General features: G+C 56.0%; 1 protein-coding gene across 1 annotated transcript in view; it reads right to left on the bottom strand.

The window, feature by feature from the left end:
• Positions 1 to 12846, bottom strand: part of PHACTR3 (phosphatase and actin regulator 3) — a 215718-nt gene that overhangs the window by 69158 nt on the left and 133714 nt on the right. The window contains exons 5-7 of the mRNA XM_033839597.2: positions 7588 to 7800; positions 4886 to 5060; positions 3822 to 4069 (exon numbers count right to left, since the gene is read on the bottom strand). Of these exons, the coding sequence (XP_033695488.1) occupies positions 3822 to 4069; positions 4886 to 5060; positions 7588 to 7800 (636 nt within the window). The remainder of the gene's footprint in view (positions 1 to 3821; positions 4070 to 4885; positions 5061 to 7587; positions 7801 to 12846) is intronic.

Here is a 12846-nt window from a genome sequence, read left to right as displayed (position 1 = left end):
CCAGAGTAAAGCAAATACATTTTTCACTCCAACCGGATCCAGCAGGACAGTGTTGGAGCTGATTCAGGAGCAGGGCTGCCTCGGATGGGGTCTCCACCACCCCCAGAAATTAAACCCTGATGTAGCTACTACTAGAGAATTCAGGCTGGCGAGATGTTCGATAACAAGCACGTCCTGGGGTGTTCACGCTGGATGAGACGCCACCTGCAAAGGCTCCATCGACAGTGAGTTATGAGGATAAATAAATAAATACCAGTGCAGTTTCTATGGTTAATAATGGATGAAGCCGCTGCCTCTGCACCACAGAGATCTACAAAGAACACACCAGCGTGATGCTGGGAGCGGGGTTTGAACTCGAGCAAGGAAATAAAAGCTGATCTTTGCCACTGTCCTACCAGGCCAAGCAGAATACGTTTATGAGCCTTTCCCACTAGGAACCACTTTGCCCCAAAAGTAAGATTTATAGACTTTTCCCAGAACCGATATTGAATTTTTTTTCCTCCAAGCATGGTGTCCCAGAGATTCGTAACTTTGAGGGAGTTGCAAACACACGTGAGAATATGCTAAAGGCAAAGCGTCCACTTTCTGCCCTGGATCTCAGGGGTTCAGGGACCCCGGATCGTGTACCGTGGCCTCCACTACAGATGTCAGGGGTCAGTGTGTGGGCGTCGGGAATCCCCAGATCTGCCTCACTGCGTGCAATGCGCCCAGCCCTCCACAGGATGCTCTTAGGGTTGGATGTGAGCCCTTGACCTTGAGCCCCAGACAACGATGCCCACAAGAGGGGTGGCTTTACCTGGGTTTGCAAACACAGTCAGTGCAGTCCTTCCTGAGCACAGCCTGGTGGGATCCTGGGCATGTTAACAACAGCAGAGTTTCTAGAATGAGTTCCACCCTCCCTCTTCCTGTCACCACAGTCAAACGCCAAGTTCAATTAAGGACGCCGGTTTGAGAAGACAAACAACAAGAGACTCAGGTTTGCCCCACGTCCTGGGAGAACCCTCGGAGGTGGCGAAATGGCTGATCTGCCACGTGAGGCTACAGACACCATCTCCTTTCATCCCGACACCCCATCATTCACTGACATTTATTGTGTGCGTAGGGACTGGCAGAGGAGTCGCTTGTTATGCCTGCCGGCTTCCTGGAGGAAGCGGTGTTTTAAACCCCGTGGAGCCGCACACACCTCCTGCGTGGTGAGCATGGGAGCCCTGTGGTCAGGGCGTGTAAGAAGCAGGGAGGGTGTGTGGCTGGGTCCCAGGGGGCGTGGAGAGGAGACAAGCCCGGGGGACAGGGACAGGCCACGCAGATCCTGGTGAGGTCAGGGCGTTCAACCCCTCGGAAGCCACTGGAGGAATGTGAGCAAGGGGTGACATTCCCTGACGTCTGTCTGTGTGGAGAGGCTAGAACAGAGGTGAGGGCGCAGGCAGGGAGCCTCGGGGGAGGCTGAGCGCAGCAGAGGGGGACTGGCCCGATGTCTTCAAGGAGGAGCCATTTGCGTGTCAGGTGCAAAGTCCAGCGAGCGGCACGGTGGCCCCAGGCCACGGAAGGTCAGAGGCCCTGCTCACAAGGACAGGGAACGGTCTGGGTTTGGAGGCAAAGATCAAGAGCTCCGATCCAAAGATGTCGGGTCAGCCGCACCTCCAAGACCCCAGGGGGACGTGCTGAGTTAACAGGACAACCCCTTGGAGCTCGGGCCACGTGGGCTGGAGGACCTGTCGGATTGGCAGGTGGTATTTAAAGCCACTCATCCAGCAGCTGCTCACTGACTCCTGCTTAGAACCACGCACATGGGGACGAGGGGCACAGTAGACAAACACATACATTAGGTCATCAGTAACAGTCGAATAATGATAGACTGGTGGGGGGACAGACAACAGTCAGACAAGGACAGAAGTCAGGGTAAAACGGCAACTGCGTCAAAGCCCTGAAGGAAGGTTCACAGCGCTGTCATCAGAGCAGGGAGGAGAAGGTCGGAGCTGGTCAGTGAGGGGTCGGGGGCGAGGCAGGCGGAGACCCGCTCCTTCCCACAGCAGGTCTCGTCTGAGGCGCGTGGACTGGTCCCACTGCTGAGGACGGGCGTGGGGTTGGGGGTAAAAGGTCCCAGGGGCGACCTTGGCTCAATAAGAAAAGGAACATGCTACACCATCGGGGTGACAGTGTTGGGTAGAACAGTGACCCCCAAAGATTGGTGCACCTGGAACCTGGGAATGTGACCTTATTTGGAAAAAAAAAAAAAATGTAATTTGCTTTTGCAGATGTAATTAAGGTAAGGATCTCAAAATGAGGAGATCATCCCAGATTATCCAGATGGGCCCTAAAACCAATGATGAGTGTCCTTATAAGAAAAGGAGAGGACATGAAGAGCTGATATGAAGATGGAGGCAGAGATCAGAGGCTGCGGCCACAAGGCAAGGACCACTGGAGCCCCCGGCAGCTGAAAAAGGCAGGAAGAACCCTCGCCTAGAGCCAGAGGGAGTGCAGTCCAGCGAGCAGAAGCCAGGGACGCTCCAGACACCCTACAAGGCCCAGGGCAGCACCACCACAGAGAACTGTCCAGCCCCCAATGTCACTGGTGCCGAGGTTGAGGGACCTGCTCCAGCCCGTGAGCCCTGTCTACGCCAGCCGTTCTCAGATGTGTCCCACGTCACCCCATCCGGCAGGATGCTGACGGGTGTTTAAGGGAAAGGGTCCCAGGGCCAGATACGTTTGGGAAACATCACAAGCTTCATCCTCTTCTTAGACGTCCAGGGCCCTATGGCTGTGAGTTTCTGCCACGAAGACCTCAGTTCGACTATCTATCAGCCTCTTCCAACCTCGTGGGAGCCGTGTCACCCCACATGTACCGCAGCACATGCTCCCGGAAGTGCTTCGCTAGACCAGCGTGGAAAAGGCCCAGAGGTACGCAAGGTCACAGGAGGGGATGACAGTCAAGGCCAGTGTCTAGCCCTGGGCTCCTGGTCTGTCCACCTGGTCACGATTCGCCCTGACTGTACCCGCTTAATACCAGCCAGCTCAGTTTCAATGCCAGCCCCTTCCCGACTCTCCACCAACACCAGACCAGGTCCCCAGTGGCTCCACCCAGAGCTCTGCCTGTGGCAGTGATGGTCACCATGAGATGCTTTCAGGAAGAACAATAACCCCTCACTTAGGAACAAGAATCCTCCCCCAAAGGCCTTATAGCCACGTCCACCCTTGACCCTCCTACAAGAGACGAAGCCTGCACAGCCTGCACCAGGACTCAGCACCCTTTTACCTGCATCACGAGGGGCCTACGATGCTCTGTCTCTGAGTCCCCAGATCTTCAAGGGTAAGACAGACCAAATACTCTGATCTTTAGAACATGTTGTGAGGACAGACACAGACCTCCTAGGGCCTCGTGAACACGTGGTCCTGAACAGATGCTGCCGGGCTTATAGTATTTCCGAGACGACTGCTGGCATCAGCCCCTCTCTCCTTCCCTCCCTCCCACTTCCAGCTCATCTCGCTTTCCTATGAACATTTTCTGCTACATTTTCCAAACGCTGGCCATCCGAGTGCCACCGACACCACCTCCTGCCGTGTCATCCCAAGCAGTGATGCTCTGTCACTCACTGAGCCACTTCTGTTTTTCCAACACACGTGAAAATGAATATGCAATGGGCAGAATAAAGCAAACTCACTCAGGTCCATCCTAACTGTGCCCTGAGCCTGCCCGCAGGCAGCCTGCTCATGAAACAAGGAGGGGGGGTATCTCTCTCCATCACTCCCCCGCCCCCTCTGTGCTGGCGGATGCGCACCTCTGGTGGGAGTTTCCCACCCCGCGGGATCCCCCCTCCGCTCACCAGAGATGATGGAGTCATTCAGGGCCTCTTCGTCTTGATACAAAAGCAGGTCATCCTTGAGTTCGGAATTCATGATCAGGTTCTCCTTATTCTCCTCGGACTCCTGAGCCACGGTCCACTTGCCGTCCGAGACTCCATCAAAGCTCCAAGCCTCGCCCCGCTCCTTGCCCCGCTCCACGCTGCACGTCCTCGACAGCCGGACGTCCACGCGTTTCTTCGGGGACCCCTTACTGTCCCTGCCTTGGAAACTGAACCAGAAAGGCAGTTCGTGTTATATGTTGTCCAGCTTCACCTGCAAACCCTGCAAAGTCGACTTGAAGACTTATAACGGGCGTTGCAAAGACGACCCCCAAGTATGTGCAGCCGATACACAGGACAAGACGCGCCGGAGGCACACGCGGCTCCGAGTCCAAGGCAAACGGCTGCTTAGGACGTGCTGACCCGAATGTCACAGACATGCACGTAATAAACCCCGCCAAGGCTGAGAGCAGCAAACACTCAGATCAAGGATTTCCTCAGAACTGAGCAGGGCATTTTATTTGTCCAATATTTCTGCCAAGCCACACGCGTATTCCATTGTCTGTTTTGCCCTTCGATGACTCACTTATCCTCAGTCTATGAGGCATATGAGACCAAGAATAAGAGCCAGCTTCCGAGCAGGCTTACTTGTGCTCTTGCCTGATGAAAACGGGAAGCCGTCAGAGTCCCGAGACAACGTAACAGCTACTTCTCCCTCTCAATTCTCCCCCGGGATGCTCCCACCCAACCCTGGATCCCTGGATCCTCCGGGGGAAATGCAGGGACTTTGTGGCTGGTCCCCACGGTGCACATCACCCACTTGACCCCGCCCGGAAAGTGGCAACTGAGACCAGCTACAGACCAGCTGCACAGCCCAGTGCAAAATGAAAACACGAGCTCCTTGCTCAGAAGCTAGGAATTCCAAGCCGGGGACAGCAGAGCATTGAGTTCAACCCGGAGCCCGCCCCCCATAACTGCCACCCATAAGGCTGGCCGCAGATGGGGACGTGGGCACACAGGTCCCGCTGCCAGGGGAGGGGCCTCACCTGTCCTGGCGGTGCTTGGTGGCCAGCGCCCTGTGCAGCTCCTCGATGACTCGGCTGGGGGGCAGCGGCCGGTGGACAGCGGTGAGATGTGGGGACCCCGTGGGCGTGGAAAGCTGGCCTCGGACAGGAGGGTCAGTACTCTTCCCGCCAGAGCCTTGGAAGAGTGTGGCCTGGCCTGGGGCGTAAGAAGAACCAACAAGAAGATAAGTCTTTGGGGGCGGGGAAGTGGGGCTTTGCAGAAACACAGGAGCCTGTGAACAGAGGGGACACAGGGCTCCCGGCCAGGTGAACCCACTAGTACCAGATGCCGCACCACGTCCCTTCGCCCCCAAAGCCGGAGACGAGGTTTGTCCCTGACCGGTTCCAGTCCATCCTCCATCCCTGAGCTGAGCCCATGGCAGTGCCCACAGGCCCCCTGCAAGGTCTCAGGCACCGAAAGCCTCCTTCCCATTTCTCTCCTACAAACTCCTGAAGCCATACTTCCTTTTGCGGAACGTGGAAGAACTCCCCAAGCTCTACAGCCATCGCTCATCCTGGACCACTCCCACAGCCCCCTCTGCTTCCCCACGCCATCCGTTCACGTCCGCCGCCAACCCTGCACCTCACCAGGGGGGGCCTTCTGATCACGGCTCTCCCATTCTCCTTGGGACGAGATGTGGCCTGATGACGGCAAGTCCCAGGGCCCCAAAGGCTGCCCGTTAAACATATTTTATACTTTTTTCCTTTTTTTCTTTTTTGGAATTGAAGTATAGTTGGTTTACAATGTTGTGTTAGTCTCAGCTGTGCAGTAAAGTGATTCAGATAAATATAGATATATAATATGTTTAATACTTAAACATATTTTGATATGTTTGAAATGTTGGCAACACATGTTTAAAATATTAAACACCACGCAGACCCAGCACAGCAAGTCTGTGTGTGGGATCTGGGTGCAGGTGGCTCCCTGACACCTGGGGGAGGGTGGGCTGAGGAAGCGCGTGGGCTGGGGGCCGCTGTGGCTATCTCAGCCGAGCGAGCACCCGGGGTGGGTGGGGAGCACTGAGTGTGTAGCGTCCGTCCCCTTGTGCCCCAGTTAAGCCCAGGTGAAGGGCCTTTCTCTTCCTCTGCTGCCACCTAGTGGCCACGTGCTGAAGCAACTATTTCCCCCTAAAGGAAATGAAGACCAAGTTGCCAAAATGCAGTCTCAGCTGCAAGAGATCCAGGCCAAAGCTCGTAACCCTCCCCCCCTCCCGCCCTAATCCAGGCCCCAGACTCCTCGGTGACTTGTCAGAAAAGGTCTCCGAAGTTCAGGAGCTCCTCGCCCCTGAGGGGCTGGGGGGAGTCAGAGAAGCTGACCCAGGACTTAGGACACGGGGAGAGAGGACTCACGGGACATGAAACAGGCTGAGGTCTGATCCTGTCTAAGCACAACGGGGACAGAGGGTCCCTGAACTAATTATACAGGAGCCCGAAGGAAGTGGGGCGGATGGTGCCTTATCCAGTGGATTTCCAACTCTCTCACGTTTCAATGGATGGAAGGGGAATTCGCACACAGACTGTAACAAGATGCAGATCATTTCCCTCAAAACTTTAGTCTGTGTGGCCATGTCACCCAAGGACTGAACACTCTGACTGACTCCCAGAGATGGAGAAAGAGGCAGAAAGCAGACAGAGGGGTCAGATCACCTGACTGCTCCTTCGATCACAGTTACCCACACTCGCTGAGCACCTGCTGTACGCAGGCGCTGGGACTAGGGGTGATGGCAGAGTTCCCTCAATTGTCAAGTGGGGACACGTTCCCTCCCCAGAGGGGCTGGCCTCCTTGCGGTGCCTGGGGGTGGGCAGATCCTGACAAGCTGTGAGCAGTCGTATTACAGGTGGTGGCCAAGGATTAGAGCAAAGCTGAACTCTGCTCTCCACTCTCATCTTCCTGGCCCCGCCCTCAGAGGCGGCACGCAAGGCTTTACTCTTAAAAACAATCGCCTCTTTGTGAAAGGCCTGCTTTCCCCCTGAGACCTGCAGTGTGTGTCTCCTGTTTCCAGCAGGGACGGGACAAGAAAACTTGAAAAGACAACGCCCCTACTTCCTGGGACCCTTCAGCCAGTGTGGCCAAAGCTACAGGAGGCGATGCCTTTGCGGGCCTCTGCTCAGCCGTGCTCCCCTCTCTGACCACCACCCTACAGTCCAGGGTGCATTCCCGGCTCCGCCTTGCTGGACGGAGCTCTCACAGAGATGAGCAGAGATCATGAGACGGACAGAGAGACAGAGAAAAGGGAGATGGGGAGTGGCAGGGAGGGAGAGAAAAGAGGGGATGAGAGGGAGGGAGGGGGGAGGTAAGGAGACAGACAGACACTGACTCAGAAGCAGAAAGAGAAGGACAGGCAGACACCTGAATGTCCAGAAAGATAAAGCCCCCAGCCTGGGGGCTGTGGCTACGCCTCCTGCATCCACCTTCCGGAAGAAACCTTTGAGCGCTGCCCCGCATGTGTCTGAGTGGAGCCCGGGCTGTCTGCCTCTGACAACCAGGGCTCCTCCTGGCTAAGGACCGCCCTCCCGTCTCCAGCTCTGCTCCCCTGGACCCGCCCAGAGCCCCAGAGCACCGCAGAAGCCAAGGGTGAGAACCGGCCCGCAGTGGGAGCCCAGTCAGGACGGGTCGGAGGCATGGATGGATGAACGGAAGGAAAAAGGCAGCAAGGTGGACGGGTGGATGCACGCAGGCCCACCTGTGACACTCCTCGTGGTCCTGGAGCCTGCCTTGGGCGGCGGGGTGGGCAGCAGCGGGGGGCTGGGGAGCTGGCCCACGGATCTCTCCAGGGGTCTGGGAGGACTGTCCAGGGAGTCGGACCCAGCTAAGGCTTGAGGGGGCTCGTCCGTGGAGGGTGGGAGGCTGCCAGCAGCACCTGCTTCTTCCTCTCTGGATGCGGACGACATCTTGGCTGGTTCAAAAGCAAAACAGAGAGTTCACACACCACAGTTCCTCTGGCTGGGGTGGGTGTGAAGACAGCGAGGGAGCCTTGGATGGGTGGGCTTGTAATCACGGAGCAGCGTACAGAGGGGTCACCTCTCACACACATGTCACTCCCCATGAGTTCTACTATCAACAGAAACATCAGAAGCAGAGAGGAGGGAGCGGGGAGAGAGGGAAATAACTTCAAGGGCGTGGGCGATGCTGTCCCTTTTCCACTCAGTAGGTAGCACTGAAGCTCCCACCTCACCTGGGGCTGCTGGTCGCAAACACAGGCTTTGGAATCAGATGTCAGTTGGCCCCTGCACTTACTCTGCGACCTCGGACGAGTTCCTAATCTCCTGTGTCTCCATTTACCCGTGGACGACATCGGACTAACAGCAAGAGTCCCTCACAGGATTGTGAGATTTAATCAAGAAGCGACAATGAGATGTGCGGCCGGCGCACCGCAGACCCTCAGATCCCGCAGTGATTGGTTTTACGTGCCCGGTTAACAACAGTCCCGCCCGAGTGAGGGCTGTGAGCTGAGTGGCAGGGGAACAGCAAGGAGCTTCAGCTCTGAGGAAGGGTCAGCCCGTCCACAGCCCCCATCCCCTCTCCCCCCCGCTGCTGGCTCAGGCTTCTCCCCCTCCCGAAGCACTGCTCCCCCCTCCCCTGGCCTGTCCACCCCTGGGCTTTCTTCCAACCCATCAACCTCTCCTTCCCCTTCTCTCTTTCTCCAGCTCGAGTTCCACCATCCATCACTCAAGAGCCGTCTCACCAATACCCCCAAGCCCTCTGCCGCCCTTCTTTTGCGTTTAGCTAACTGGGAACACCCCATCTCTGGATGAAGCCTTCATCTGCCAGCTCCCGTCCCTGGGGAGTGCTGTGGGAGACAGACGGCAACACAGAAGCCCCAGTCCTGGCCATCTCAGGACCACCACCCTCAGGGCCCTTGGTTCTGCCCCAGCAGGTGGTCACTCTGCTTCAGACCTTCTCTCTCTCCTACCTACAGCTTCTCACGCCCTCCTCCTGTGCAGCCTCACCTCCAGCTTTACAGGGGAAAATGAGCCCATCAGACCAGGGGCTGGGGGAGCGGGGGGAGCTCAAACCCAAACCTACCATTACCCCAACACAGAAAGAGAGGCGGCCTCCCATCCCCACCTCGGGACCCCAGCCCCCCTGCCCGCTCAGAGCACACACCCCGGGTGCCCCACCCCACAACGTCTAATTTCATCTTTGCAACCACCTGAGGGGGAAGATCCTAACATCCTCTGGGAACAGCCTGACAGAGCTGGCCCCAGAGTCACCGTGTGGGATGAGAACGCTTCTGTGGGGGGGTGGCACTGTCCGTGGTGCTGACCGAGGCTGGCTTGATCACGGCCCTCACAAAGCTTCAGTGAACCTCTAGAAGGGACCGCTGCAGGTCCCAGGCATCCCATTGCTTATCACCATTTCTGTCCTTTCGGCGTCCCTGTTGGCAGCCGAATACCTCTCGGGCCAGGCCTTTTCCCTGGGAAGCTCACAGAAATGCAGTCTTTGCCTCAGAAGGGCTGTGGCCCTCCCAAATCCTGATAAGCAAGATCTGGGAAAAGAAACGTCCCCTTCCCACCCGCTGCAGAAGACAAGAGTCAGGTTTGTATCATGAGGTTAGTCTGAGCTGAGAACAGCCACTACAGAAGGCTCCTTACCTTATGCCCTGCACGGATACCCCTGTGAAAACACTATGGTTTTATTTTATTATTGACAATAATAATAAAACTGTCCTCAAAAGTAATATTTGTTCATAGGCGTTTTTTCTAAAGACTCCTAGACTTCAAGACTATTGTTATGTCCCATGAACTGTGACCCGCAGCTTCTAAGACTCTACAATTCTGTTTTAGTTAATAAGTTTTGCAAAAATAACATTAAAATAAACATTTTGTGCTTCTAGGTAAAAACAGTTGTGTGTTTTCCTCGGTTAGGCCACAGGTGAGTGTGGAAAGGTCCCTTTTCTCCATGTGGGCACTGGGCCTCCTGGCTGTGTGAATCAGAGCAGGGCAGTGGACCCTGATCCTGGGGAGGCCACGCTCCCGGGCCCTCAGTGGCCAAGCTTGCAGCCGGAAGCACCGGCTGAGGGGCCGGAGTGAGCTTGAGCACTCGGTCCAGGCTTGGTTTCTATCCTCTAGGCATCCAGCATGTTCCCAATGTCACGGTTTTGGGGGAGACAGGTGGCACAGGAATGGCTCACCTGACCTCAAGCTCACCACACCAGTCTCCCCCATCCATCCTTTGCCTCTGTTGTGACTGACTCATTTCCAGAGGAGCGGCCTTGGTCTCCACCTCTCTGAGCCTCAGTTTCCTCATCTGTACAAACATCTGTATAAAACAGCCTCTCCTGCCCACTACAAGGGAGGGAGACTCCCATGAGGTCGTGGAGGGGATGTCTGAAGCTACTCAGCACTTTGGACGGTCACGGGCCACACTGCCAGGGATCGAAGCATTATTTTGGAACATGGATGAGTTTTCCTCTCATTCTAGGTCAGGGGTTCTCAACTTTGGCGGTATTGACGTTTGGGGCCAGATAATTCTTTGCCTGTAAAATGTTCAGCAGCAAGCCCTGGGCTCTATCTGCCAGATGCCGGAGTGACAACCAAAACTATCTTCAGACACTGCCCCATGCCCCCTGGAGGGGAAGACGCCCATGGTTGAGAGCCCCTGCTTGAGGCAGACACTACTTAGACTTCTAAGGGGATGCTCTGTGGTGTCTCTTGGCGAGGGAGGCCTGTGGTGAGACCCACAGCTGTGACATACTCTCCCGGGCGCTGCCATCATGGAAACCCCGACCAGCCAGTTGCTCCCTCTTGGCCTTGGTCTCCCTGCATGGACCTGGGAGTCTGGACAGGGTGGGCGTGTTTGAACTGGGCTCCATGGGTCCCCTTGGGAGGGCTGCCGAGAGAAGGGTTAACAAGGAGACGGCCCTGGGTCAGGGTCCCCACACCCGCTTGGCCAGAGCGGGTCCCCCCGGCTCTGTCTCAGCACAGTCCTGTCATGTCTATCCCTGCACCCTCCCCTGCGGTCCTGGACACCTCGTCCCCTGCTTCCCTCCTGCCGCTCTGGCTACAGCTGCTCAGCCCCTCTCAGGCTCCCCCTGGGCTGCCCCAGGACCCAGCCCTTGGTCCTCTTCCCCATTAACCCACTCTCTCACCTAATTCTCTCCTCCAGTCCTCTGGCTTCAAATCCATCTCATCTCTGTCAACCCCCTTGACCCTTTCTCGGAGCTCCAGACTCATCCATCATCGGCCACATTGACACCTCCATCTGGAGGTCAAATAGTCAAAATGAATCACGCGCAAACCCATCTCTTGATTTCCCAGGAGAAACCCCTCCCCAGTCCCTCTTCTCTCTCACTCATCCATCCATCCATCCATCCATCCCACAAGTGTCCTTGAACAGTTATGGGGCCCTAGGAGCTGTGGACATGGCACTGACCAAGACAGAGCCCCACCTTCACCAGACTCAGTACACGCTCCCCCCACCCCCCAAGCTGTCCAGCCAGACTGGACACAATGCTCAGTCCCTCTCCTGTCCTCTCCATCTCATGCCCACCCCTCGCATCTAATTCACGAATACATCCTGGGCACTCTGCTTCCAAAATATGTCTCGGAAATATTGTCCTCCCAGTGTCAGCTGCCACAGCCTCTGCCTGAACCTCAGCAATGACCTTCAAGCTCCTTCCCTTCCGCCCATGGCACCCCAAACCCATTCTCTAAATGAGGGTCAGCAAGCTTTCTCTGTAAAGGGCTTTGGCTTTGCAGGTTATAAGGTCTCTGTTGGTGCAGAAAACTCTGGAAGGGCTGGCGACCCGAACAGCAAACTCCCCTGGCTGTGCACCCAAGTGGACGTGTGGCCACCCCTCCCCCTCAGTGCCACCCAGTAGGCCTTTCTCAGATGACAGAAACGCCTCCTTGTCTGCTACAGCGAGCAGCTGACAAGTGGCTGGTGCAACGGGGGAGATGGATTTATTTTCTTTGGTTTTAATTCATTGAAATAGCCACGCAGCTAGTAGACAGGGCAGCTCTGGACTTCTGGGAGTGAGTCAGTGGTCACAGCCCTTCAGCCAGAGAGGTCGCAGAGGAAGATTCTAACAGCCCCAGGGAGGTCCCCCCCGCCACTAGCCCAAGATGCAGCGGGTCCCCCACCCTCTGCTCTGAGGGCCCCGGGACCCAACACACCAGGAACTCACCCCAAACACCCTCCTCCGATGTCTCTCCACACTGACCCCCCTCACACCCTGACCCGTCTGAGGGATCCTCGGTCTAGGAAACTGGCGTCTCAGCGCCTCCTTTGCCAATCTACATCTTTCTGCACATCTCACGTGAGTGTGCAGCTACCACTGTATTAAGTAATCTTCTCAAAACTGAAACGTTAACATCTGTTAAAGTCTCAAGTGTTATATCCAAAAAAAAATTTTTTTTAAATGTACACGCCGACATCAGCTTTGCATGTTCCCCGCATCTGGATCCCTCCATCGGGGCTGTCCCTGTCCAGCCCTGACCAGCAGAGGGCGCTTCTCACCAACTGAGCTCCCAGCCGAGGCCCTTTTGCCTGGGGCGTGCTGCTGGGTGGTGGGCTTGATTTATACCCAGTTATCACCCACTGGAGACATTCTGAGACCGAGAGAGACCAGCCTGAGAGGAGGGACCTAGAGGGCTGGGGGGACAGCTGCCGTGGTCAGTTTCACAGAACCCCAGTGACACCTGGCATGTTCTCTGGATCAACCCCCAGCTTTACCACTTACGTGCTCTGTGGCCTCGGGCAAGTGACTTAACCTCTCTGGGCCACTGCTTTCTAATCTAAAAGCAAAAACAAAAAATGGGGCTAAGATAATATAGCACACACAGAACATGCTGAGTGCCACTTTTCCTTTTAATTAGCGCACTGTTGGGCACGCCAGAGCTCAGCCCCTGCACGACAGAAACACTGAACTGTCCCACTTAACATTGAAACAAGGGGTTCTCCTGGGCTTTGTTTAGGGGATGCTCTGTGGCTGACACAG

This window comes from Tursiops truncatus, chromosome 15 (assembly GCF_011762595.2).
Source record: "Tursiops truncatus isolate mTurTru1 chromosome 15, mTurTru1.mat.Y, whole genome shotgun sequence".
Classification (NCBI taxonomy): Eukaryota; Metazoa; Chordata; class Mammalia; order Artiodactyla; family Delphinidae; genus Tursiops; species Tursiops truncatus.
Note: the sequence above shows the minus strand (reverse complement) of the source record. Positions and strands in the feature narration are given on the sequence as shown.